The sequence below is a fragment of the Lagopus muta genome, chromosome 21 (genome assembly GCF_023343835.1).
Source record: "Lagopus muta isolate bLagMut1 chromosome 21, bLagMut1 primary, whole genome shotgun sequence".
In the NCBI taxonomy this organism is placed as follows: domain Eukaryota; kingdom Metazoa; phylum Chordata; class Aves; order Galliformes; family Phasianidae; genus Lagopus; species Lagopus muta.
The window spans coordinates 2,647,676-2,674,450 of record NC_064453.1 but is presented as its reverse complement, the minus strand read 5'-3'; the positions used below and the strand labels follow the sequence as shown (position 1 = coordinate 2,674,450).

The 26,775-nt window shown below is 52.6% G+C and overlaps 1 protein-coding gene across 1 annotated transcript; it reads left to right on the top strand.

The window, feature by feature from the left end:
* The first annotated feature begins 68 nt into the window (after positions 1–68).
* On the top strand, positions 69–26,775 carry LOC125703357 (tyrosine-protein phosphatase non-receptor type 11-like). The gene is made up of 16 exons (XM_048967729.1): positions 69–175; positions 13,768–13,890; positions 18,930–19,124; positions 20,098–20,290; positions 20,383–20,502; positions 20,651–20,764; positions 21,143–21,239; positions 21,758–21,837; positions 22,459–22,614; positions 23,078–23,209; positions 23,469–23,623; positions 23,785–23,852; positions 24,166–24,317; positions 24,532–24,632; positions 24,988–25,097; positions 25,441–26,775. Exons 1-15 carry the CDS (start codon positions 72–74, stop codon positions 25,070–25,072), a joined length of 1,875 nt encoding a protein of 624 aa, XP_048823686.1. The 5' UTR covers positions 69–71; the 3' UTR covers positions 25,073–25,097; positions 25,441–26,775.

Below are 26,775 nucleotides of genomic sequence, written 5' to 3'. Positions count from 1 at the left end.
AAATGGGGGCGCGATCAACGTGCGGGCGTGGCTAAAGGGGCGTGGCTAAAAGGGGGGGCGTGGCCAGCGGGATGTCACTGGGAGGGGTTTCCCCGCTCGCGGGGCTCCCGCCCGCCGGGTGCGGTGGCAGCGCGGCAGTCGGTGCGGAGCCGTGCGGAGCCATGACCTCCCGCAGGTAAGGGCTGACGGCTGCCCCCGGCCCTCCTTTTCTCCCCCTTCGTTGCCGGGCAGTTTGGGGGTCGGTGTTGGGAGTGAGGCTTTGCTGCCCCCCGATGCCCCATATGAAGTGTTTTCTCCCTTTTGCTGCTCCTGTCCCGCGTGCCGTTGCCTTGTAGCGCGTGGTGCTGTGCGGTGGTGGGAGCAAACTTACTGACTTGCTTTGGGAGGGGTGTTCGTTTGCAATGAGGCACTTGGAGCATCCGGAGCGGTGCCGGCGTTTCTGTTTCATAGCTTTGCTCTCTTTAATGCGGTGGCAGCAGGAGCCCATACAGCACGAGGGCATCAGTCCCCTGTTCCTCCCTCCCTGCTCTGCCTCCGGGAAGGGCACCCACCCACCCGATGCATCGTCTGCTCTATTGTCCCTTTGCCATAGGAGCTGAGAGCAGCAGGACGTGGTTCCCTATTGCTGCCATGGGGCCAGTCCTTCTCGTTAGCTCTCAGGGCACAGGGTGAACTGCAGGGGCCGATTCTGCTGTCAGAAGTCAACTGTGGTTTGGAGACCCCTAGGATGGGAGTAGAGCTGATGGGCGCCTCGCAGTGAGGGTTGCTTACAGGCAGGGAGTGCTTTTTTGGGGATGGGATTTGGGCAGGACATGAGCTGGGGGTCTCTGGAACATCTGATAACCCCAGGTCCTCCTTGGACACATTTATACAGCGCTGTGATTCGGGGTCTTGGATGATTTATGGGACTTTTGGGTCTCTCTGCCATCCAGCTTTGGATGCAACAGGTGCCGAGTGGTGTTTTGTGAGCATCCCTGCTCTGTCGAGGGCTTGGAGCTGTGTGGAGCAGCTCTTGTGCTGTTGCCATCATCTTTTGCCCCTGTTCCTCCCACCCACATGCTGAATGTGTTGCTCCTGGGCCTGCAGCCCCGCTCAGGTCCTTTCTCCCAGCAGCATCACATTGTGTACCAGCCCACGTGGGATGGAATCGTTCTCTTTTTGCATTTGGACAATGCCCTTCTCCCTCTGGTTGAACCCAGGTGCACCCTCTGAGCTTCCACCTGTGCTGCTGGGAGCGGCTCCTGGAAAGGAATGCTCTCTACAAGGCCCAGCCAAAGTGCTGGCATCAATCCTTTGTGCATTGTCAGCATTGCACCTCCATCCTCTCCTCCAGGCTCACGTGGGATCCCTTGGAATTAAGGGCGCTTTGGCTTTATAGGCTGATGGATGGCGTGGAGCTGCTGTGAGCCTGGGTGCCCCGTTTGCTACAACTGTCCCATCCTTATGGCCTTCTTAGGGCCTTGTATCAGTGTTGGTGAGTGAGTGAGGGAGAACCAAGCCCTGCTGCAGCAGTGCCATCAGCAACACGGCATCTGGAGCATAGGCTGAATGGCAGCTGGTGCCTTGCCCTTGTCTGCAGGGCCCTGTTTCCTGAGATGCTGTGGCTGGGAGGAAGGAAAAGTCTGGAGGAAATGAGGAAATGTCACTTTCTGGCGTCTTCTTCCAGAGTAGGGCTTGCCCTGGGTCTGCAGGATTGGCTGCTTGGTGGAGCCCATGCTGTGAGCTGCAGAGGTCCCTGCTCCTCAGTCCTGATGCTGTGGTTTCAGCGTTGTGCATCAGCTGCATCCCGAAAGCTTTCATGCTGCCCAGCTTCCTTCATCTGCTGCCATTACCAGTGAGAAAACGCATGCTTCCTGCCCCGACTGCAAATGTCAATATTAAGCTGAAGTATTTGCAAGAGCTGCTTACTTTGGCCTTTGAGTGCAGGAGGGAGGTGGTGATTCCTGGTGCAGGAAGCACAAACATTCTGATTCCTATGCCTTTTCCAGCAAGGGAATAAGAACAGTTAATGGCCCAGCTCAGAGAAGCAGAGCTGCTATTGCCAAGGAGAGGGCTTTGGATTGGGCCCTGGGTGATTTTCTAGCATCCCATGGCTTCCCCAGGGCAGCGAGCCGTTCTTGTTACGGTCCCAAGACAAATGTAGTGCTCTCAGCCCTGAAACACGTTCCTGGGATGCAGCTGTATCTCCTGTGGGCTGCCAAGCAGAATTCCTCGCCGTCTGCAGTGGGGAAGCCAGTGTTCCAGCTCCTGCAGGCTCAGGGTGAGCTTCCTCTGCGGTTCTGGAGCTGCTCGCAGCTCCTTCCAATGAGGTTCGAATTACTGGGCTCCTAGGAGGTGTTTCTTCCCAGGGATGGGATGAATGGCAGCTTTGTGCTCCAGGAGCTGCTGGGCATTCCAGGTGTGCACACGAGTGGCTCTGCAAGCACTGCTTCAGTCCACTCCCTGCAGTCAGCATGGAGTTGTCCCATTGCTTTGGCAGCACCCTGGGCAGAAGCAGTGCTTGGGCACCTCTGCCCCGTGGGATGCAATGGGAGGGATGAGCACAGCCCCTATAGCCCTGTGCTGTGCTTCAGGAAGCACGCATAGGACGGGGCCTAATCAGATGATGGGGCTGCTGTGCTTGCAGGCTTCCTGCACAGGGCTGAGGGGAAGGAGGAAATTCTTCACATTAACCCAAGCTGGAAAGCAGGAACTGTGCCTTTCCTGTATATGTGTTCTGTTCATGCAAATAGCTCCTGCTGCTGTTGTATCCATAGTGCTTTCCAAAGGTCTCAATTGCTCGCAGTGGGTGTAGCTGGCGGAGATGTGCGCTTCAGCATCTCCTCCTCAGCTGGTGCTGCACACATGTCCCCATGTGCAGGTGCTGCTCCAGCTGCAGCAGGTGGTCTGCCAGGGGGTGACTGTGAGTTTGGGATCTGCTGGAGGAGGTTTTCTGCATCCACTTGCAGATGTTCCCAGGCACCTGCTGCATCTTTGAGGCACGGATGGGATGGGATGGGCTTGGTGCCTCCATCCTGGAGCAGAATGGCCCCTGGTGCAGCAGTGTGCACGCACAGGGCAGCAGTGATCCCTGCTATCCATACGCAGGAGCTGGAGCAGCTCAGCAAGCAGCGATTCTGCTTATCTCAGTGGTGAAAGCAACAGTGGGGGAGGAAGAGGTGAGCTGAGCTTTGTGCTGGGCTGGGGCTCGCTGTGACTGCCCTGATTGCATTATCAGGCAAAGAGCCCATGTCATGGCAAGTGTCTGCCCAAGGCTTCCTGCACACCAGCTGGCTGCGTGCTGCTTGGCCTCTGCTCTTCATCTTCCCCAGTGAAATGCAAGCTGATCCACAGGCTACTGGCTGGCCTGGGAGAAAAAAGGCACCAAGCAATGAGGAGAGATGCACACAGCCTGGTGCACAGCTCCTGCACAGCCTGAGCAGGACCAGAGCTGCTGCCATCACCGTGCCCGTGCTGCCCATGGGGTTTCCTTTCAGTGCTGCTGCTCTCTCCTGCAGTGCCACAGTGTTGGGGTTTTTTGTTTGTTTCTCTCCTTCCTCTCTGCGGAAAGATAGGTTTGAAAGTTCCCTTTTTGGTCAGCTGGAGGTTCCAGTTGGCTATCAAGAGAACTGCTGCTCCTTCCATCTCTGGGCTGAGGGCTGGTGGAGGTGGTTGGTTCCCTTTCTGTGCAGGGTGGCGCACGGCTTTGGTCCCTGCTCGTATCCCCCTTCTTCTCCTCCTGGCCCTGAGCTGGTGGAAGAGCTGTGAGCTGATGGGGACTGAGCAGACCGAGCCCCTTCCTACCTCTGAGCCACATCCTTTCTATGTAAGGGGGATTCCAAGGCTGGTTTTGGCCTTGGTTTGTTTATTAATTTATTTGCTTTCGTGGCTTTTTGTTTGGTTTACTTGGAAGCGGGGGTGTTTTTTTGTTGTCGTTGTTCTCCCCCATCCTTCCTCCCACCCTCCTGAACTATTTCCATCTCTCTCCTCTCTAAGAAGTGTAACGAGCCCCACCACTGATTAAATTCTAAATATAGCCCTGGTATTTTTTCTCCCTCCAATTCTTCATGATGTATCAAGGTAAAAAATAGCCTTGGCGACTCTTCAAAGGGGACGTGGGCCTGTTATGGGCTATATTTTCATCTTGACACCCTGCCCGGGTCCAAAATAGACCTCCTCGTTTTTAATTAGCTCGCCAGGTTATATAATCCTGAAAGCTGAGGATTTCAGGGCTCAGCAGAAGCACGCGTGATGTCGCGGTGGGGACGGAGCAGCCTTGGTGCCAAGTGGGGAAGACAAGATGAGGCCATCACCTGGTTCTTCTTCCCTGGGCTCTGCTCTTGCCTTTCTTCCTCATTGCCTTGACTTTTTTTTTGGTACCTGGGGAGGAATCTGTTGAGTGAGAACTCCTTGGCCATCTGGGTTGCCTTGGAGGTTGAACAGAGCCATGTAGATGTGGCACTGAGGGATGTGGTCAGTGGGCATGGGTGGGTGGGTTGGTCATGGGGGGATCTGAGAGGTCTTTTTTAATTATAATGATCCGAACAAGGAGCCTTTTCTCACTCCTGGGTGAATGGAGCATGTTGGTTTTCCCACCGTTTGGGTCTGGATGCTTAAGCTTAGGAAAGCATCACCTTCCTCCCATCAAGCAGTGGGTACTGGACCCCAAACACGCAGCACACAGAGGCAGTGCATCACAAAGCTTCTGAAAACCTTCTTGCCACCAGATGGAGCAAAGGACCTCTGAACAACTTGGCCAACACTTTGGCCAGGGTGTGCTATTGGGCCACCGCTGTTGTGCAGTCCCTATGCCTCACACTGTGTTGCTTCCTTCCCCCAACCTCCCCATGCAGGGCAGAGCATGGGGTTGTCCTGGTGTGGCGTGGTGAGAGGGGGCTGCAAGCATGCATTCACCATGAGCCCACTCCTCACCCATTGGCCATTGAGTTCCCAACAGATTGCAGTTTTCCTACCCTGTGGAGTGTTTTTAATTGGAGCTTTCTCCAACTTGTGCTGCATCAGCAATGGGGTTTGAGCTGCACCTGTAGCTCAGCAAGGAGTTTCAGTCATGCTCCCATGGGGGTTGGGGCCAGAGCTTGTTGCTGTTGCAGCAGTGGAAACTTTCGGTGTTGTCGCCTCGGTATTCAACGCTAATAGAAACTGGCACGCTTTGAGAATCACAGTTAGTGAGGAAATCATGACTTTGAAGCGTTCAGGTTGGAAATCAGCAGGTTTCAATGACCCTCCTGAAGAAAGGAAGAAGAGGGATGTGGTACATCTACGATTTGAAGAGGCTTCTCCAAATCTTAGACCTCAAGTTTGGTTGATGTTCCTAACCATGTTCAGGGATGGTCCTGGAGGAAGGGAAGGCACAGCTCCAAGGAGGGCTGGCACAACCTCCTGTTCCCCTCTTTTTTGCTGTGTCATCACAGCTTTTATCTCCAGCATCTCTAGTTCTCACCCATGCTGCTGTCCGCCCACCTGCAGCACTGAGCACGGTGCATTGAGTGCAAGTAGGGAAGTGGTGGTTATTACAAAGCACAGGTTTGCACAGAAGTGCTGGTAGCAACCAAAGGAAAGCCCTGTACTGGAGATGGAGGTGCTCTGGGTTGTTAGCCAACAGTTCAGCCCTTCCCTGGCAGTGTGGTTGGATTTCCAACGTTGCCTTCAGCCATGGAATGATGCCTCCACGATTCCCTGGCCTGGGTGCCTCGTGTTGGCCGTCACAACAGATGGGGCCAGGATTGAACTGGGTTAAAGAAGGCAGTGCTCCACACTGAGCCTGTTGCTGATCCCTAATCTCCTCTGTGCCTCAGCTGCTCTGCTGGCACATTAAGGGCTAGCCACAAAGCAACCATAATTGTGCTGAGTGTCTGCGGGGTAATGGACTAAATACTCTGGATTGCAGCAGCAGCCGCATTCCCAGCCATTTAATGCCTTGATTGATGTGTGTGCAGCTTTGTGCCAGCCCACAGCCTTCTGAGGTTTCGCTCCTCCTGCTGTAGGAGGCTGCTTGTGCAGGGGTGCCGTGGCCAGCTGTCCAGCTGCAGGGCTGTCATGGTCCTGGGTTTGCTGGGATTGGGTTTGTGCTCTTCTTCCTGCAGTCAGTGGGGAGAATTAGGCTCTGCTCTGCACCGCTCTCAGGAAGTGCCTGTTTCTCTCCATGGATAAGGATGCAGGACTCCAGCTGGGATGGGGTTTCCATGTCCTTCCAGCTGTCCAAGGGTTGGCTTGGGTTGTGCTCCTCGTGGAGGCTCAGCCACCTTTGGTTCCAAGCAGGATGTGTTGCTTGGCGAGGGACCAGGGCAGAAATGGGGCACACCAGTGTTGTGAATCCCACTTTCGATTGCAGAACCAACTTGGGGATGACTGCTTAAGGATACCTTAGAAAACCCCAAAAGCAAAAGATGCTTTGGAGCACTTGAAAACCTCGTTCTTCCCAAGGGCAATTGCTGCTTCAGCTCTCACTCAGCTCTGGAGCAGAATTCTGGAGGAGGAAGACTTAATGGGGAGCATGGTTGGGATGCAGGAGCTCCGTGGCATGTAACGTTGCCATGAGCCAGATGGCTGCTCTGTCCCTGGCAGTGCACACTGTGCCGTGCTTACCCTGCTGGTCCCCTTCTCTACACCCAGCTCACAGCTGCTGGGGCTGTGTAGATAAGAGGATGAGATGACTTCCTTTTCTTCTCTCCACCCCCTCTCCCGTCCACAGTAACTGTGCTTTTTGGTACAGAACCAGCTGTCACCTCTCCGCTCGGAGCGTCCCATGCTCCACCACTTTGGGTAGGGATGTTCCTGCTGGGCACCACGCTGCCTGCCACATCCTAGAACAAGCTCCCACCTCCTGCATCCTACAGACCTGGCTGCCTTCGAGCTCTCCTGTGGTTTCCGTGGACTAACGAACCTCTCTGCACACCCAGGAGCACCGAGAAGTGATGGTGAGGTAGGACGTCTGCTCTGCCTTTGACAAAGGGGAGAAGGCACGGAGGCCAAGAAAGGTTCTGTTGCTGCGACGGGAGATGTGAGCTACAAAGGTGTTGGTGCTGTTGGAGTGGGAATAGTGATTAGCAATGCTTATTAGCAGTATTTCTGCAGAAGTGTAACATTCTCCAGTGGAAATTACCCCTCACCTGCCTCTGCAGTGATGACGGTGACTTTCTCCTTGCGCTGGGAAACACTGTGTTGGCAGTTTCATTAATGTGATTATTAAAGTGGCTACGGTGAGGCTGGCAGTGCTGAGCACAGCCCAGGAGGGGTTATCCCTGCTGGGAACAGAATGTTATTTATGGCTTGTTATTAGATCTGTATCTCGCATTACTTTGTTAGCAGTGCTGCATTAATGGCTGCTTATCTCCCCGTTTGCTTAGCAGAGCACGCTTTGCCATGCTGATAACGAGCATCCCAAGGCCTTTCTGCTCACTCTCCTTCCAACGTTGCTCCATCCCATCTTATAGGAGTGATGGTTTCTCCTTCCCTTGCCTCTGCCCTCGATGTGTTGTGCTTTGTGGGATGGTGGCACAGACCTAACCATCGGCTCTGCTGCTCCAGGAGGAAGCCCATGGCTCAGACAGCAGCTGGGCTGCTTTCTTTCCTGCCTGCTGCGACGTATTTATTTGTAATGCCCCAGCAGTCTGGCAGGTGGGCAGCAGTGTAATTTTAGCTTGTTTAATGAGAACAGAAACATCTGCAATAGACAGCAGAAAGCTGTCATGAACTCTTGGAGACCAACAGGCAGAGCCTGGCCATGGTTAAACTGTGCAGTTTCTGGTGGTCCCAACAGCAGAATGCACACTGAGGCTGATCCAACCGTAAGTTCAGTTTGGAGAGTTAATTCAGAAAGAGTGGAAACTGCAGCTGAGAATAATACCCTCCCACACCTTTGGGACTGATGGATTCAAAGGAGCTCCAGGCACTCGCTACACCTTTTTTAATTAAGGGAACATGGGTGTAAAAGTCCTCTGGGCAAGTTGGAAGAGCCCCAGCTTCCTGCGGGGAGCAGAGCTGGGTGTGGGAATGCGTGCTGGCCAGATGGAGCCAGGTCTGCCTCTCCCACTCTGGAAATGGGGAAGAAGCACAATTTGTACCTTTTTTTTCCCAGCAGTTTCAGTCCCATGTTGTGATTCCTCTCTTGCTGTGTGGATCCCATAAGGCGTTTTTCTGCTTTCTTTAAAGGCAAACCCAAACTATCTCAAGTGTCCTTGGGGCATTGGGCCCTCATCCCACAGTGAGATCAGTGGGATGCTGGGAAGGGGATGGCAAGATGGGAAGATGCTTGGTGCACACTACTTATCCCCTATCCCCCCCTGCTTTGACCCGATGCTCACTGTGCAATAAATATCCCTGAGCTCAAGCAGTGCATGCGCTCAGGTCTGTGCAAGCTGCTGTGCTCAGGGTCAGAGCTGCTCGCTGCAATGAGGCGAGGAGAAGGCAGCAGGTGCTGGTCTCTCTCACATCCCCTACGCAGCCATGCAGTGCTGAGGCAACCCTGCTTCTGGCTGCAGGGGAAGGCCCTGTCACGGGCTCGTGCACTCTCACCCTGCAGAGCAGACCCTCATCTTCATCTGCAGAGGATGTATTGTTGTGCCACGGGTCTTAATTTTATCCGTGGTTTCCTCTCCTGCTCGCTGTCAGCCTTTATCTGCAGGGTGCCAGGCTGGATGCTGAAGGATGTTTTCCCTGTGTGGGAGGGGCTGTGCTGCTCCATGTCCCATCCTCTGCTTGGGTCAAAGGGAAGAGCATGAGCATGACTCTTCCTTTTCATTCTCAGTCCCCATAGCAATGCTGTCACACTGCTTCTAGGAGCAGAGCAAGGCCTTTGGTCCATAAGGATCACCCAGTGATGAAAAACGCATCCATCACAAAAGGAGGGGTCTGCATTTGCAGGCTTTTCTGCTTCTTTTTTAATTTCTCTTCTGGCTTTTCTTCTGGAAACCGCTATTTCTGAGCTGCTGAGCTGAGCAACAGCCTTGGATTTCCCTCAGGGAGTGAACAGGTGACCACATAATTGCATTTGGACCCTTCTCATCTTTGAAGATAGCATTGAAAAAGAGCGCAAAGCGCTGGGCGGACGTCAGCAGCCCACACTGCCCTGGGTCCTCTCCCACATTCTCCTTTCCAGACGTCACATCATGAGCTCTTGGTGCAGGGCTCGCCCCTCTGGGACCTTCCTGTGACATCTGTGCCTCAGCTGCACGGTGTGATGTCTCTGTGTCCTGGTGTTGGGCAGATTCAAGGAGCTGCTGGGTTGCTTCAGGCACCTAAACCAACCTAACCGACTTGAAACTCTCTGTTGAGAGGCTGTTGCAGCTGGTGAGCTGTGTTGCTGCTTTTAGGAGGTGGTATGGAAGGAGAAAGAATGGGATGGTGTGTGTGGGGTTTGGGGGGGGAGGGAAGGAGGATGTGCCAACAGCAAGCATGGACTGGAATAATGGGGACTGAATAATGCAGATAAAGGGATTGAATCAGACAGAGTAGATGAGCACAGACTCCTGCATGTGTCAGGGAGATAGGACAGATGTGGATTTATATTAATTAACACTTAATGAGGCTCCAGCGCCAGTCAATTTCTTTGCCTGAAACCGCTCTGCCCTGTGCTCTGTCTTGCGATGACGTCTATGGAAACCACTGCCAGGCTTTTGTTGCAGTGCCCAGCACAGCGCTGTGGGTTCATTGCTGGGCTGCTGCACAGGGGCAGGATGAGACCCCCCTGTGAGCTGCAGGTGGTCAGAGCGATCAGCACCCCATCCTTACGGTGCAAAGCCATCTGTGTCCAATTGCTGAGCCCCTGCTGGGTTGCTTTGCCCCCCTCTCTCCTCTTCTGGCACAGCGTCTGCGTTGTTCTGCTGGGGTTTTCTCTGGGGAAGTCCCTGTGTGTGCACACTCTCACTGACTGTGTGCCTTAAAACTGAATGGAAAAAAAGAAAAAGCGACAAAATGTTGAACAAAAGCCAAGCTCTTTGTGCAGGGCGTTGGTGGAAAGCTGGCCTTTCTCGAGGAGGTTTTAGCTGGAGATGTGCATCCTGGCCGCCTGCTAGAAGCTGGGGTTGCTGGTGGTTCGTGATCTGCTCCTTCTGAAACACAGCTTGACTTCTGCTTTGCAGCAGAAGGCTGTTTGTCTTCTTCCAAAGCAGTGTGTCTTGTCCTCTTGCCTGCTTTGTGTTTTGCTTTTTTGGTCGTTCAACCACTCTCCAGCTATGGTGCAAGGAGCTGGGTATCCATGCCTAAGCCATTTTATCTTGCTTATCCAATTACACAAAGGTCCAGCAGTTCCTCTGCTGCTGGTGCTGAAGGGCTCATTAGGAACCTCAGTGATATCCCATGAAGAAGTGTGGCTGCTTCTGCGCTTCTCCATCCCACGTCTACTGGAGGCTTTCTTTGGGGTGGCTGTTGGCAAAGGGGCATGGAAGAGCCCAAAAGTGCCCCGTCCTACCCATGTGAGGGGTGGAATTTGGCAGAGTTTGTGTGTGTACTCACTCAGAGAGAGTAAGAATCCATTGGAGGTTGGGAATGGGTGAACCCAACCATTCTGTGATTCTCACCTGAGCGTGAGATTGACAGCAAGCAGGTTTCCATAGGAGTTGCACCCCAGAGAGCGCAAGGCAGGTTGTGTGCCTTCTATGGGAATGGTTATGCTGATTTTTAGAATGCAGTAAGTTTTTGGGAGATGTTTTCCAGTTGTTAACAGAAGTCCTGGGGGATATTAGATGTTGGGCACGGTGGCGGCGAGCTGTCATGGTGCTAATTGCTTTGGGAAAATGAAAATGTTTACCTGTATGTAGAGCTGAGGAGGTTTGCAGGGGGTGTTTATTTAGAACATTCCCTTGGGGCTGTGCCTGCTGTAATGACTCTTCTGATGGGATTTGCATCGAACCAGGCTAGAGACAACAAAGGATGCTGCTGTGGGTTTGAGATGCTGTACGTGCAGGCGTGCCTGTGTAGAACAGCCTTCAACGAAGATGTAAACTCTAATGATTTTAGCATGGAAGCATCATGGAAACAAAAGCAGTTTTGCTGTAGAGTTAAGGCACACCTCGCTTATTTCTCTTCTGTAAGAAGCCTCTGTTTATTCACTTGGCTCCTGAGTGCATCCTGCCCTGGATGCGGGCCGGGAGGTGGGTGGTTTTGGCAGGTGCCCAGGGTTGGTGGCCTTTGTCCCTTTGTCCCCCTTCTCCACACACCATGCGTGTAGGCGTCGTCTCTTGAGCCAGATCAGCTCTGATCCTCTCCAAGCCTGACAGAGGCAAGTTACCATTAAAACACTCCACTTTCTCCTACTCGCAGTGGCATAACTGCCCTTCAGACCCGATGGACATCGCAGACAGGAGTGAGTGCAGTGGAAGAGCACATCCCAGCTCACAGCAATGGCTTTAAGGTGGTGAGCAGTGCCGGGGCAGAGCTCTGTCCCTCAGGTCCCTCAGGCATTTCCAGTGGCCCATCTGCTGATGGGGCAGGATGCTGGGTGCCAGCATCCCTACTGCCACATTTCATTTTTATCCCAAGGCACGAGGATGCATTTCCAGCAGAAAAAGCATAGCAGTACATGGGAATGAGCATGAAACAACAGCATGATTTCAATAATGATTGGCTTTTTTCTCTCCCTCTCCTAGGCTAGAGCTCTAGTCTGGATTCTCTTTATTTGCTTTCCTCCTATAAATACTGCAGACCTCCCAATAAACAGCTGTGAGCACACAGTGCTGCTCCTCCAGGCTGGTTTGTGGGAGGCAGTTTGCAGGCTGTGATGCCCTGGTGCAGTGAGGGATGTGTGGGTGGGTGCTTTCTTCTCCCTTGCTGTGTTGTGGGTTGGTTCTGCTTACCAACAAACGTACTTCAGTAAAAGCCTAGCGTGAAAAACAGCTCTGAAGATGCCTTGTGCAAGCACAACTTGTTCCAGGTTGGAGTGGAGTCAGTTGTGTTGGTGAAGGTCCTCCAGCTGTGATGGCTGTGACCTCCCTTGTAGTCCAAGCCCAATGTGGTGAGGTTTGTTTTGGTGTAGGAATCCATGGGAGAGGTGCAAACTTCTGTTTGCAAAGGGTTTTTTCTCTTCCCCCCTCCCCCCCCCCTTTCTTATTTCACTTCTGAGTTTGGCAGTTGCCTGCCTGCTTTCTCCTGCTTGTGAGGGCTGTGGAGGTTTCCTCCCCAGCTCGTTGTTTGTGCTTTTTTGCAAGCGAAATAACAAGCAGCCTGTGTGTGCTTGTGTGAATTGGTTCGTGTCCAAGCAGTGGGAGTGACGAGGGAAAAGGCACTTAGCGTTTGGCTTTCTGTTGGGTGGCACAAACAGAGCAGCAGAGTCGATGGGCCCTCAGATGTGATCCTGTAGGCTCTTTCCCTGCCTCTCGTCGGGCTGTGCTGCCCCACTCCTTGTTGTCTGCAGGGAGAATCCTGCTTATTCCCATGCAGTGTTTTGCAGAGAAAAAGATGCTGGGTGGGGTTGGCGCGAGTTGATTTAGCAGCTCTGCTCAGAGCAGCTGCGAGAAAGAAGGGAGAGTGCTGTGGGTCACTTCCCTCCGTTGCCATCCACCCAACCATCAATTTGGAGAGACGTGGGACGCACAGCCCACTGCTCCCGGTCCCCAAGATGTTGTCTTTGTTTTCTCCTGCTGCGTTCTCAGCTGTTTTTATTGCCACTATTAGGCATTCAGAACAAACCACGATGCGTGGCCCTTGGCGGCTTCGCCTTGTCCCTGAGCTCCATTAAGCTCCATTAGAGGCTCGGTCCTCATGCCAGGAGGAGTTCTGCACAACAGCTAAGTGCTGGCCCTGCACAGGGTGGGTTTATAAAAGGGTGTCACTGGTGATGTCAGGAATACGAGGCTTGGAAACGGTGGGATTCCTGTTTACCATTTGTTTGCGTGGCCCTTTCCTAATAGAGCCGCCTTCCTGCAGAACTTTAAACAAAACTGTTTGGGTTGTGGTGTGAGGGAGGAAATCTCGAATTGTGGAGGAGACGGTGACATTTCTTGACCTTTTCAGTGTGTATCTCTGAGACAAACACGCTCTCATGTTTGTAGATTCGGTCTTTGGTTGTGTTTCCCAAGGCAGGCTCTCAGCGAGATGCTGGCTTGTGCAGTTTTGTGCCGTGATGTCTGCTGGTGCATGAGCTAAAACGGGAGCATCTCGCTCAGGATGCTCTTTGTGTGATGCCTGAGATTACTCAAAAGAGCCTGGCATTTAGAAAGTGGATTTTCGGTGGCTTCTGAAACGTTGAGCCACAGAAGTGGCGCCGCGAGGGAAATTGTTAGCCTGGTATGCATATTTAGCACATGTTAAAGCCTGGAGAAACACCCCTTGTGATTTCATCAAAAGCTCTTGATCAAAAAGTGATAGCATCAGAAATGAGATCAATGGGTAGTTTGATGTCACTTAAAACACAAAGATTGCATTGAAGCAGCGCGCTATATGATGAAACATCTTTCCCTGTGGGTCAGCTGCCTGTTTTTCCCTGTCCTTATACGTCCCATTACGTAAGTACACTAATTGCTTCATGTTGCCAACCAGAGCGTGGTTTTCCTCCTGATGGGGTTTGAAAGGGACATCTTTCTGCCATCCAACCAGGGCAGGACCTCCTTTGGAAGAGGAGTTAAGTGGAGACGGTGAAGGGCTGAGGCTTGTATTCTTGCTTGAGAGAATGAGAGGCTTAGTGCTTTGGTAGTGGAGCTTTCCTTTTGCCACCACAACATACAGGTGGGGGCTTCTGAGCGAGAGCTGCCCCTGCAGCATGCTGGGTGGGGGTCAGAACTGGCACCCAGGGGCTGTCGTTGCCCTTTCACATGTCACATTTGCACTTTGCAGGTGGTTTCATCCCAACATCAGTGGCATCGAGGCAGAGAAGCTGCTCCTGACCAGGGGGGTCCATGGCAGCTTTCTGGCTCGGCCCAGCAAGAGCAACCCTGGAGACTTCACTCTCTCTGTCAGGTAAGGAAGCAGAAGGTGTGAGGAGGGGGCTGTCCATCCTGCTCCCATTGGCAGGAGGTGGCTCTGCACAGAGCTGACCTCTCTGGGTACCACTCATGGCACATCCTGCCGGAGCCATTGGTACAGAGCAGGAAGATGACGTGAGTTTCTAGGGAGAGCATCTTCCATCCCAGCCTGAATGTGAGTCATCTCATCCCTGCTTCAGTGGAACATCATGAAGCTGCCTGTGGGAGGGATTCAGTTTGGGTCCATAGGGGAAGAAGAGGGAAAGAGTGACGTTGACCCAGCAAGTTCCCTTAAAGTCCCCTTATAAGAGGAAAAGGGGAGGAGGATGTGCTGTGACCCCCTCCCATGAGAACCACCCAGCTGGTGCCCTGCGGGGGGAGAGCTCAGCAGAGCTTCCTGCAGGCCCTTGTAGTGTAGAAATAGTGATTTCTGTTCAGTTTAAACAACTCTCATTTTGTTTAGGAAACTCCAGTGACTTTATACATCCTCGCACCAGCGCTGTGTTTAGAGAAACTTTGTGCAAATGACAGAAGGAATGAGAATTTCTTTATTTCTTCCCCCCCCCTTGCAGACCTCTCTGTGCTTGAACCTGCGTTCCTCCTCCTGCAGGAATTTGCAGCTGCCTTGCTTTGTACATGCTGCCTTTTGTGGCAGGGAATGCTGCCTGTTTCTCCCAGCTCTGGCCATTGGGGCACGGAGCTTTGCAGCTTTTATGGTGTTCTGGCAGGGCAGGGATCCAGCTCCACTAGCTCATCCATCCTCTCGCAATAAAAAGTGGCTGAGAGTTAATGAGGGAGGTGGAAGTGCTGCCTAATTAGAACGGGAAATAAAGCCAGAGAGCTGCCTGGAGCAAGCAATGACAACGAGGGGATGCATGTGAGACAGGGTTGGGCTTCACGTGAGCTCAGTGTCTCTTCTCACGTAGGGCTGTGAGTCAGGATGTTGCCTGACTGTACAGCAAAGTCCTGGCAGCACCTGTTGAGCCGGGCACTGTGCAAGCAGACGCAGGTCGTGTCTGTGCAGCAGTGTCGTGATGTGGAAAGATGCCCAACCTGCAGTGTCATCGCCCTGAATTAGCAGGGAATGGCTTTGCTATGAGAGTCGTGCCCACACCTGCATTACTGCACTCGGGCTGCGGAGTCACGCTGAGATTTGGTGTCGTTACCCTGCCTTGGCTCTGCCCCGTGCTCTGCTGCTGTTTGCAGTTCGGTGCCTTCGCTGTCTCCTGGTTCCCTGCCTGCCCTGTGTGGTCCCAGGGCAGTTTTGTCATTGCTGTTACCTCTGTGCCCCTCTCTGCAGCAGTTTATTGGAGGGGGCTGAACCGCTGCCTCCAGCATCGAGTGCAGTAAGCATTATTTTGCTCGTAAGGTCTGGAAATGCCCTTCAATCATGAGCAGTGCTGTGTGTGTCAAGAGCAGAGCAGCACGGCGTGCCTTGGTGTGATGGTGCCGAGCAGCACCGCACAGCCCACTCAGTGGAAAGTCTGACCAAAAGGAAACCAAGGCTGTGACATGTACCGTGTTTCCAGGAAAGCACATGAGCCATGACACACCAGCAGAGAAGCATCTTGAACTGAAGACAGGGGAAGAATCCTCCGCATGGACTGCTTTTATCTATCAGTCCTCATCTCTGCCTGCTTCGTCCCATCTCTCTGTCTCTATAGGATTCCTGAGCATGGAAGATTTGCTCAGATGTGGTCCCGGGTTGGGTTCTGCTTCTACTTTATCTGAACAGCATGCTCTTGTCCCCCCCAAACCATGGCCATAAATGCTTTGGGGAATTAGAACACACGATGAATAGATTCCTTTAGAACAAGCGAAACCTATTTCTCTTCTCTTGCCCTCTTTCCAGCTTCTTCTAGGGTTTCTGAGAGACAGTGAAAGGAAAGGCAGCTCTGTTTAATTACAGAGAGGATGTGGGATGCAAGGAAAGCAAGCGATGGAGTTCTGGCTGACCAGACCACACACCAGGTGACCTACATGCTGGTGTGCATCCAGATCCATTTCCCTGAAGAGGAGCTGGGAAATAACACTGCAGAAGTTACAAGTTTTCCATGAAATTCTATTTCTGCTCCCCATTCCTTTCTTTACCTCTGCATATCCTTTCAGCCTCTTTTTCAAAACCTTGGGTCACTGTAATAACACCTCCCAGCCTTTGTAAGGCCCTGAATACAAGCTGGTAGTGAAGGATAGGTTTAGTCCTGCTTTTTCCAAGCTTGATGCCTGGATGTTGCTGCTGTGCTGTAGGGAATGCAGACCTTCAGCAGGGCTGATGCAGGTGTGCAGAGCTCAAAACCGTACCTCATCCCTGGAATCTACTTGGCTGCATCTCTGAGATAGCGTGGAAATGTCACTTGTTGGAGGGTAGTGAGTTTCATCTGAGAGCCCAAGCTGTCGTCTGATTGAAACCAAACGTTCAGCAAAGTTTCTAAGCCCCGTGGGAAAACCTTCCAGCTTTGCATCGAGAGCCTCTGGGGGTTTTTGGGGTTGTTTTTTGCAGCTTGTCAGAGGGGTCATACATGCACGCTGTGAAACTCCAGGTTTTTTCTGTCTGATGCAAGCAGGAAAAGCACATAACTTAAGAAGAGACTATGGGATGCAAGAGAGAACTGTATTTCTGATGTTTAAAGCAGATCTTTGCTTTCAATGACAAAAAAAAGAAAGGCTCTGTCTTGTTTTCTGGAGCTGAGTTGGATTTTATTGGGTTTGGTTATTTTGCTATGTGTGTGGTGGGTTTTTTTGCATGCTCTTCTCATCTCCATTGCAGAGAAGAGCAGGTTGTATCCGCGTTGGCTGTCAGTGCAGTGTGGACTGAAAACACGGGGCTGAGATTCGCAAGTTGGGTTATTTTGGATCAGGAAACCCTGCTGTCTATCCAGCGAGGCAGCCGTGCTGTTGGTGGAAATAAGAACCGTTTTTCACAGCGCCAGGAATAACCGCTCCGATGCTTGCCGTAAACGAAAGGCAACAATTCAACAAACATCCTCATTTTGTATTTAAATTGTGCTCTGGATGGGTTGGGGATCAGTATTCATTGCAGAAATCGTGATGCTGCCTGGCAGCAAATTGCTTTTTCTGAATTATCCCGAATGCAATGCAAACTCGCTCCTGAATACTCAAGTTGTCCCTGGGTTTTTCCAGGTTCCATTTTTTCTTGCTGCTCACTGGGACCTCGCACGAGCCCTCCTGTCTCTCTCTGGGGTCAGAGATTGCCTTCTGCATGAAGAGTGAAGCTGTCGAAGCAGCTGAGCCCTCGGGCATGGGGCTACAGAGCCTCTTTGGGTGCCTCTTTGTGCTTTATGTCAGCAGCCAGCATGCTGAGGGCACAGTTCCATGGATGGGCTCGCATGGAACCCAGCCCTGCCCCAGCAATGTGCTGCCGAGGTGACGCAAACTCTGTGAGAAGAAAAGAAGGGAGAAAGGAATGGATCAATGCCCTTTATGTTCAGCCTGACCTTGGGGGCCGAGGGGATGAATGATCCCCATTATTTTGCTGCTTTTCATCCCCAAAGAGCTCCATGGGATGGCGGTGGCTCCGTCAACGGAGCCTTTTGTAGGCTTACAGACTGAGACGTGCGGTGAGAAGGGAACTGCGGAGCCTCGAGCCAAATGGCCAAAGCACAGCTTCATCCTCTGCCTTCCCTGGGGTGGGAGGGCTCCTCGTGTCCAGCTGCTGGCAGCAGCTTGCAGGGGCACGGCCACCGGGACCCAGCTTTGCTCACAGCCTGCTCTCATTTCCGTCTCTGCTCGTGCCCCCAAAATGAACGCTGTCCGTGGGGTGGCTGGAATGGCAGCAGCAGGTTTTCACGGCTCAGGCCTGGCAGTCAGCCTTGTGCTCCCCTGTTGGTGCAGGGGGATGGCAGTGGATGCCGTGGTTGTTTCCTCTGGGTTGGCTCTAATTGGAAATCACCTCAGTGCCCGACCCAAGCCAGGCGGAGCATCCGAGAAGAGCTGTGTGAGCACAACCTGCAATTATGGATTCTGCCTTGACGAGCTCCCTGCCAGGAGCTGGGATGGAGCACGCAGGGTTGCAGCCATCTGTCAGGGCAGCGCTTTGGGCAGCACCTCACGGCATGTGGGCACTGAGGCAGAGTCCCTGCTAAAGGAAGCCCAGAAGAGGGTACACAAGGCTGTTCGCCCACTGCTGCCCAGCTTCTGGGGGCTCTTGGAAGTGTGGCACACACAGACCTCATTGCCCAGCTCTGCTCTGCCCTCCTCTTGTCTCATCCACATCCACAGACTGAGGGCATTACTCTAGCACACCTCATTGGACAGCTGGCTGCTTGTCCTCATGTCCTCCCCCCAAACCTCTCAAAAGCCCAAAGTGATTGCTGTTAAAATCACCAAGGCAGGTATCTGCAACTGCAGGTTTTACCTAGAGGTTACCACAGCTCTGGGTGATGTGAGTGCATCCCAGGGGTGGTTCGGCCATTCCATCACTGCCAGGGGCTGCTGTGTCCCTCCCCATTCATCCCACAGTCCTGCTATCTATCAGGAGGTGGTTTTGTGGAGCTGGGACTAGCCTGATGCTATCAGAAATGTTTTTCTACGATTGCCTGTCCTGCTTAGGGCTGTGCCTTGCTTTGGGAATGGAGCAGCACCGCAGCTGAGAGCTCTTCCTCCCACTTAACCTCATGCACAGAGCGATGTAGCATTTCTAATTTCACGCTCCGTGAAATGGCTTTTTTGTCTGACCTGATATGCAGCTTTACAGCACCTTGGGTCTCCTGCATTTCGCTGTCGTGGTTGCTTTAGCAACAAATTGAGAGAGGCTGGGAGCAGCTCAGCACAGTAAAAAAAAAATCAAAAACAAAAACAAAAAGAGAGAGAAATTTGCCCAGATTTACAAATCTCTCTGACCCAGCTGTCTACCAAGCCTTGGACTTCCAGCCACATCTGCTAGGCTTGGTGGAGCTGCTGCTGAGTGCATTTAAAATGCAATTGCCCTGCGTCTTGGACAGGCGTCCTGGATAGGGAGGCTAGCTGAGTGCCCATTCTGCCCCACTGACAGTCCCATCTGCCTTTCTTCCCCAGGAGGAACGATGAGGTGACGCACATTAAGATCCAGAACACAGGGGATTACTATGACTTGTATGGAGGGGAGAAGTTTGCCACCCTCGCAGAGCTGGTGCAGTACTACACTGAGCAGCAGGGGCTGCTGCGGGAGAAGAACAGCAATGTCATCGAGCTGAAATACCCCCTGAACTGCCAGGACCCGACCTCGGAGAGGTAAGCTGAGCCCAATGGGTGCTGCTGTGCCAGCTGCAGCTCTGGGAAGCCCCTCTCGTGAGGTTTTGCCACTCGTACCACATTGCAGCACGGGATGAGCGGCCGCTCCTGTTAGCATTTCTGGAGAAGTGGAAAGCCCCTCCGGCTGGGTTTCCCCCTGCTCTGCCGCCAAGAACAGTCTGGCTTGGCAGAGGAGTTCTGTAAGAGCCTGTGTTCCAGACCACACATCTAGCTGCACCACGGAGAGGAGAGGGAAAAGGGCCCAGGTCCTCTAAATATAAGAAGTGACGGTGGTGTCAGAATATAGCAGGGTGCGTCAGGATCGCAGCATTTCTGGGACCTGGCCTTGAGCAGCAGTGCTGTAAGCAGTGCTGAGCTTCTCCGTGCTGCCCTGTCCTACTTTCCACTATAGCTCACACAGACCAGTGATGCTGGTTTTTTCTCCAACCTGGAGGAAGGGATTTTGCTCTTTAGACGTCTACCCAGTATGGCTTGGAGTGGCTGGGAGGGGGATTTAAAAGCCTCGGCTTGGTTCTCTAGGCCAGAGTATCTGAGATGCCACCTCACTGCCCCTGGAAAAGTATTTTGAGCTCCTGGCTGGCAGGCCAGCATCTTCAAAGGCAGCCTACGTTTCTCTAAGGCTGTGGTGTAAGTGTAAGGGGATGGATTAGGAGAGATGAGATGGAGGACACGAGTGTGTGAGTGCAAGCCGTATGCTACCATGGAAGGTGGAACAGCTTGTTCCTGTTCACAGAAAGGCTTGGAAGAGCTGAGCACAGCTTCCTGCTCTCTCCAGGTGACCTGGGAAGTGGGCAGCAGTGACCACAGCAAGGTCCAAAATCAAAGTCCTTTCCAAAAATGATTCCCAAAGCCTCTCGTTTTGGGAACCCAAAGATGAGTGCTCTGTGAGCATCATCCCAAGCAGGAAGTGCAGCTCTTGTCTAAACGTGATGCTCTGCGCCTTCTTCTGCAGATGGTACCATGGGCACCTCACTGGCAAGGAGGCAGAGAAGCTCCTGACGGAGAAGGGGAAGCCAGGCAGCTTTTTGGTGCGGGAGAGCCAGAGCAAACCAGGAGATTTCGTGTTGTCAGTGCTGACAAACGAGGATAAGATGGAGACAGGGGACCGCAAACCACACGTGACCCACGTGATGATCCACTACCAGGTGGGCAACGTGCTGCCCCTGCTCGCCTGCTGTGCTGCCCCAGCTGGGAGCTGTGCATTGAGCCTCACCGTGCCTCTGTCGCTCTCCTGCAGCCAGATGGGAAGTACGACGTGGGGGGAGGAGAGAGGTTTGACACGCTCACAGACCTGGTGGAGCACTACAAGAAAAACCCCATGGTGGAGAAATCTGGAGCTGTGGTCCACCTGAAGCAGGTAGGATCTGCTGTTGTGCACAGCTGATCGGTTCAGTCCTCCAAAGAGGATCCAACTTCTGCCAGTACCCCCTGAGAACCCGTTTTTCAAGGGAAAAGGAAGCCTCTGTGCTGTTGAAAGTGATTTCTGCTCTGTCTCTGCCCTTCAGCCGTTCAACGCCACGCGCATCAACGCAGCCAACATTGAGAACAGAGTGAGGGAGCTGAACAAAATGGCAGATCACAGCGAGAAGGCCAAGCAAGGGTTCTGGGAAGAGTTTGAGGTATGGGAGGCCGCCCTGCTCTGTCCCACTTGTGTCTGCAAGTGAACGATGTCATCCCTGCATGAGAGCGCCATGGTTTTCCATCTCCTTGCAATGCTGTCGTTCCTTTCCCTGCTTTCTGTGTTGATCGTCTTTCATTGTCTTTTCTTGTATTTCTCCTTCATCCTCCAGCCTGTTGTGTGCCTGTTGTTCCCTGCAGGGCTCTTTGCCTTCTCCCCCAATTAGGAACCAATTAGGTCCCTCGCCAAACTGTATCTCTGCCCCCTTCCCATCCTGCCAGCACTCCCTCAGCCTTGGGAAGCCAAGCAATTCGTTATAAGAGCTTCCACGTCCTCTTGTGTGCCCAGAACAGTTTGTTCTTGTGTGCTTTGCCCACAGATGCTGCAACAGCAGGAGTGCAAGCTCCTGTACCCCAGGAAGGAGGGGCAGCGACCTGAGAACAAGGCGAAGAATCGCTACAAGAACATCCTTCCCTGTAAGGAGACGCTGAATATTGTGGGCTTTTTTTCTCACTGTGACTTTTACAGCCTTGTGTGAGGCTGGGTAACCTTGAAGAGCTCTCTGATCACAGCTGAACTGCAGGGAGGAGTACTCTGTCCTGTTGGAGTGATCCAGTTCATTCATGCCCTCCTCTGTTCCCTTTTTAACCTGGTCCTTCCCCTTTGCTTAGCAAACGGGTTCACTGCTATCCTCTCCTTGTGCTGAAAATCCACATATGCTCAAGCGTAGTTTAGAACTGACACGGAGCCACAACTCCAAAGGAAATATTGGTGAGCTCAGTCTGTAGCACTGCCTACCACCAACATCCACCCAAGTGACCGGAGTGGCAACGTGGCTGTGAACCAGGCAGAATGTGTCACTAGGAGAGCATCGTGCCCCCTTTTCTGCAGTACCTCCTCGTGTCTCTTCCCTCTGAGAGCCTCGTGAGAGCCCACGGGTGGCCCTGTGCATGGCACTGCCCTTCTGTGCTCACCCTGTGTTCCTCTCCCTCAGTTGACACCACACGGGTGGCACTCCGAGATGTGGATGAGAGCGTGCCTGGCTCAGACTACATCAATGCCAACTACATCAAGGTACTTGGGAAGGGAAGGCGGCACGTGGGGCTGTGTTTGTGGTGGGGGTGTGCAGTAATGGGACCAGCCCTGAGGGAACAGCAGTTCAGGAGCCATTCTGTTTCTCCATCTGCAGACCAAGCACTGGCTTTTTCTGCTGTATCCTCAGGAATCTCATCATTCTGACACGTTCTGTTTGCCTTGATCTAAGAGTTTATCTCAATCTCCTGCTTTCCTCAGCAGTTCAGGGAGTCCCAGGGGACTGACCTGGTCTCTCTGTCATTGCCCATTATCACAGGGGTCAAATTATAATTGCCATCTGTAAGCTGAGAGCTGCTCGAAGCTGCGTTTCCATCAGTGCTACTCTGGCATTTACACACCAACCTCTAGAAAACCTTCAAGCTTGCTTTCTTACAGGCGACTTCTGCAGGTACCTCATGGCCTGTGCTCAGTACTGTGTGCTACAGAGGTCCCTGGAAGCAAGCAGATTTTGCTGGCAGTGTTGGCTTCTGTTGAAGCTGGTGATGGGAGCAGTTCATGTCCATGGGTGATGAGCAGGGGAAAATCGGCTGGCTCCCAAACACTGCACAGCGAGACTTTTAGGGTGCACTAAAGCAATTCTCAATCCCTTGCTCTCCTCAGAGCATCCCTGAGGATGGAAGGAACTCGGAGCACTGCAAGATCTACATAGCCACCCAGGGCTGCCTGCAGACAACAGTGAATGACTTCTGGACCATGGTGTACCAGGAGAACAGTCACGTCATTGTCATGACGACCAAGGAAGTGGAGCGGGGCAGGGTGAGAGCTGCTGCCAAGCCCCAGTGTCACCTGCATCCTGTGCCAACCTGGGAGGCTGGATGCAAACCAGTTTTAAAGCCTTCAGAAATGAAAGGCTGGGGAGTCGGTAGGGGCTTGTGTTAAAATGTGAAGTGGAATCAGTGATGATTTAATCTGGGCAACCAACCTAACTGTGTTATCCTGCTTGGACAACTGCAAGTCCTTGCCCACGATGGCAGGGGCTTCTTGCAGCAAGCTGGGAAGCAGAGCAGGAGGTTGCAAGCTGCTGGGAAGCAGGAAAGTAATTGCAGAGCCTATCCAAGCCCCAGCTCAAGGAAATGCTCTGCATGTGTGGTTCTCCTTAAATTTTTTGCACTATTGCTGCTCATCCTTTGACCACAGAGCATCCCTGGCTGAATACATCTGGGGTCTGTCCCCCAGCTCCCCTCTCTTGGCTCACAGCAGCTCTCCTGTGTTGCTACAGAACAAGTGTTTCCGCTACTGGCCAGACAAGGGCTGTGCCAAGGAGTATGGGTGCATCTGCGTGCGAAACGTCAGCGAGCGCGAGGCGCAGGGCTACTACCTCCGGGAGCTGGAGATCCTGCACGTGGACAGGGTGAGCTGATGGTGGTTCCGCGGCCCTGGGAATGGGATCTGGAGCATCTCTTGCTTTTTACCTCGTGGTTCCATTGCTGAAGTTCTGGGCTGTTTTGTTCCAGTTTTGTTGATGGGAAAGGAATGGAGATGTGGTACGCCGGGTGATGGGTTGGCAGTTGGACTTGGTCTTAGTGGTCTTTTCCAACCTTAATGGTTTTACGTATGAAGGGGAAGCCTGGTGCTCCTTCTGATGGGTGCTGGGTCTCTGCTCTACGTAGGATGAGCGTCCCAGGGTGGTGAAGCACTACCAGTATTTCAGCTGGCCAGACCACGGGGTGCCCAATGAACCAGGAGGGGTTCTCAGCTTTCTGGACCAAGTGAACCGCACGCAGCGAAGCATTCCAGACACGGGGCCGATCATAGTGCACTGCAGGTAGGAACCAGCTCTGCCGTGGGGACGGGGAACAAAAACGGAGTCTCTTCCCTTTGTTACCTACAACTGGCTCATCACACGGTCTGGTGGAGGGCAATTGGGAAACAGAGGTGATACAGGTATGCACATAGGGAAATATAGCCTTCCTTCTCTTTCTCCAGTGCTGGAATAGGACGCACAGGCACCATCATAGTGATAGACATTCTGGTGGATATTATTCACAGGCAAGGTATGTCTCCATGTCAGTCTTGTGACTCTCACTGTTTGCCTTGTTATGAGATAAGCCTGCTCATGTGCAAGCAGTGGTCTGTGATCTCCCAGCAGTGGGTTCGTCTCATTTTGGGTTCAGGCTTGATCCTAAACCTGGGGTTAGAGTGACTTTTGTAGCATGTCTGGACCCTCAGTTCTCTTAGTGGGAGCATTTAGGCAGGCGGACCCTTTTCAGCAGTGGTTGTGTTTATTTCTTAAACCGCAGAAGGAGTGATAAGCCAGAATAATTTCTCAACCTCATTGCCACTTCCCACTTTCTGGCTTTGGAGCAGGTTTGGACTGCGACATTGACATCCCCAAAACGATCCAGATGGTACGCAGGCAGCGCTCTGGCATGGTGCAGACAGAGGCCCAGTACAAATTCGTTTACATGGCTGTCCAGCAGTTCATTGAAGCGGAGCAGAAGAGGCTGGAGGAGGAGCAGGTGAGTCCTGTTCAGCTTGGTTGGAGGAGCAAGGGCACATCTTGCCCCACACCAGGCACCGCAACCACTTCCTTTATTCTGGAACCCAAATGCTGCCCTGAACATATGGGAATGAACCCACAGCCACCGCTCCCTGCTGGCGTATGGGGTCCTGCAAGGCTTCCTTCTGCGTCAGCCCTGAGTGGGGTTTTAATGTATTTGCTTCCTATTTCAGAGAAGTAAAAGGAAAGAGCGAGACTACTTGAATATTGGATACCCTCCTGTGGAAAAAGGCAGAGCCAAAGGGCAGCCCCCTTCGCCACGAGCCCAGCCTGTGTAAGTCTGTCTGCTGGGAACAGGACTTTCTGTAGCAGCAGGAGGACGGCTGGAGCCTGGTCCCCAGCACTTATCCTTCCTCTCCCATTCCTCAAACCTCACCAGTTCCTGGCTGTTGGATGGCTCAAAATAAGCAGGTGATCCCACCACGCTGCCAGCACTGTGACAGCAGCCCACCTTCCTTTTGTGGGAAGGGCAAATAGATCCTGGCCTGCGATATCTCGAGCCCTACAGGCTATGGGGAAGGGTAAAGGAAACTTGGCCAGGCCACTGCCTGCTTCCGACCGGCCACCTGCCTCTGGGAGCACATCCAGAGCAGCGAGGCTGTTCACAACAAGGCTTTGTTTCTTGACAGGGCTGATGATGAGTCAGCTTCCGTCTATGAGAACCTCAACATCAAAAGCCCAAAGGTTTCAGGGATGAGTAACACGGGGCGATAGAGGAGCTGGAGGCGAGGCTGTGCAGGTAGGAATGCTTCCTTCGGTTAGGCTGAGTGTCACCACTGTCTGTTTACGTTGCGTTTATCCTGTGTGCTTCAGTGCATGCAGATCTCCACGGCTCTGCTTGCATCAGGGAAGCCAAATAGGCTGTAATGAAACGGGACAGAGCCTAAAGATGTGGCTGTGTGGCAGAACGGGGAGAACTGTGTTAATGGGATCATGCTTGTTTTAAAGTGCGCCCGGTGCTGTAGGGGAGAAACTGCATAAACCAGGAGAGATTTTGGATGCTGGGAGTAGCTCAGCTTTGTGTCCCATCAGTGCACTTTTCTCCCAGTCGTAAGCCATGCCCTTTTGTCCCTCTTGCTTAGGACTGCAGGACTTACAGTGTTTACGTCCACCCTTTTCACATGCTGCAACTGCGGACAGTGCTTTTTGCCCATTTTGCCTTCCCCGAGCACCTTGGATTCAGCGAGGAGCTAAGAAGCAAGCAGAGCCTTAAGAACACGCCTGGAGCTAACTTATTCTCGAGAAGGACCTTCTCCTGCTCTCCCCTGTATCAGTAGGTTGATATTTATGTGGAAGTGCCTCTGGACATTCGTTGGGCATCGAAGCTGTTTTAATTGTTGTTGGTGTTTGTGTTTTCTTTTTTAATTTAAGATTGTTATTTTTTACATGTAAATGGTTAAGAATGGAAATGCCTATTTGCTTAGGAGCTTTCCCAGGGTTGCCCACGGAGGGCATTAGTCGAGTATTAGTGCACTTCAGTCTATTCGTTAGGTCAATCATTTCCGAGCTAGAAGTGTTTGCTTCTAGGCTAATTTCCAGGCTGACTTTGCTGCCTTGAAGGTGGGAAGTAGCACTGCCTGGAACCCAGGTATCTGTGCCTCTGTTGATTCTTCTCCTCACACTTCTGGCTGTTGCAGTTATAGCTTTCTATGCAACCCTGCTGTACAACAGGTGAGGTGTGTGTGTGTGTGTGTGCGTGTGCTTGGAGCTGCGTGTGAGCGTCATGGCAGGGCTGGGAGGCAGAGGTGAGCGCCCTCACTTTGGTGTGAGTATTGAGCCCTGAAAGCCCATCTAGCTGGAGTGTGCTGACGAGCAGGAAAGCAGCTTTGACTGTGCACTGTGCTTTCAGCCCCCCTGGGTGAGTAACGCACCCTAGGATGCTGGGCTGAGCTGAACTTGTAGAGCTGGGTCCCTCTAAGCTTGATGCAGCTCTGCTGTTTCCTTGCTGTATGACCTCTCCTTCCCCCCACAGCTATATGACAAGTGCTGTGTGTGCTGCATTGGGTGCTGTAGGAGCACTTAGGATTTGACCAGTGCCACGAAGATGAGTGTGTTACTGAGTGGAGTGTTCCAGCTCTGTTGACGAATCTTGACTTGTGACTGTTTGGGGCTTCTTGCTGTTCCAGCCCTTCGGTCTGCAATTAGAACCCCCCCCTTTTTGCAGGATTCATTGGGGTCAGAGTGCCAGTGTTGACTTCTGGAGCATGCAGGGTGCTGATGTGCTCCTGGGTCGCTGCCCCTCTGCCTGGTCAGGGACCTTGGTGCCCAAGAGCCAGCAATGAGCAGGAGGGGCTGAATGAAAGCACGATGGCATCCCTTGGCTGTATTTCCTGACTGGTCTTCCTGGTCCCTTCTCACAGGACAGGAAAACTGTTTTATTTTTATTGCACTTTTAATAAACGTTGAATATTCTCAAA

What these genes read in the sequence shown, in the direction of transcription:
- LOC125703357 (XM_048967729.1), top strand. Translation starts at nt 72, where the DNA reads ATGTCACTGGGAGGGGTTTCCCCGCTCGCGGGGCTCCCGCCCGCCGGG. An exon ending in GGTTCTGGGAAGAGTTTGAG is followed by an intron (nt 20,765 to 21,142) that starts GTATGGGAGGCC and finishes CTTTGCCCACAG; the next exon opens with ATGCTGCAACAGCAGGAGTG. An exon ending in TCGCCACGAGCCCAGCCTGT is followed by an intron (nt 24,633 to 24,987) that starts GTAAGTCTGTCT and finishes GTTTCTTGACAG; the next exon opens with GGCTGATGATGAGTCAGCTT.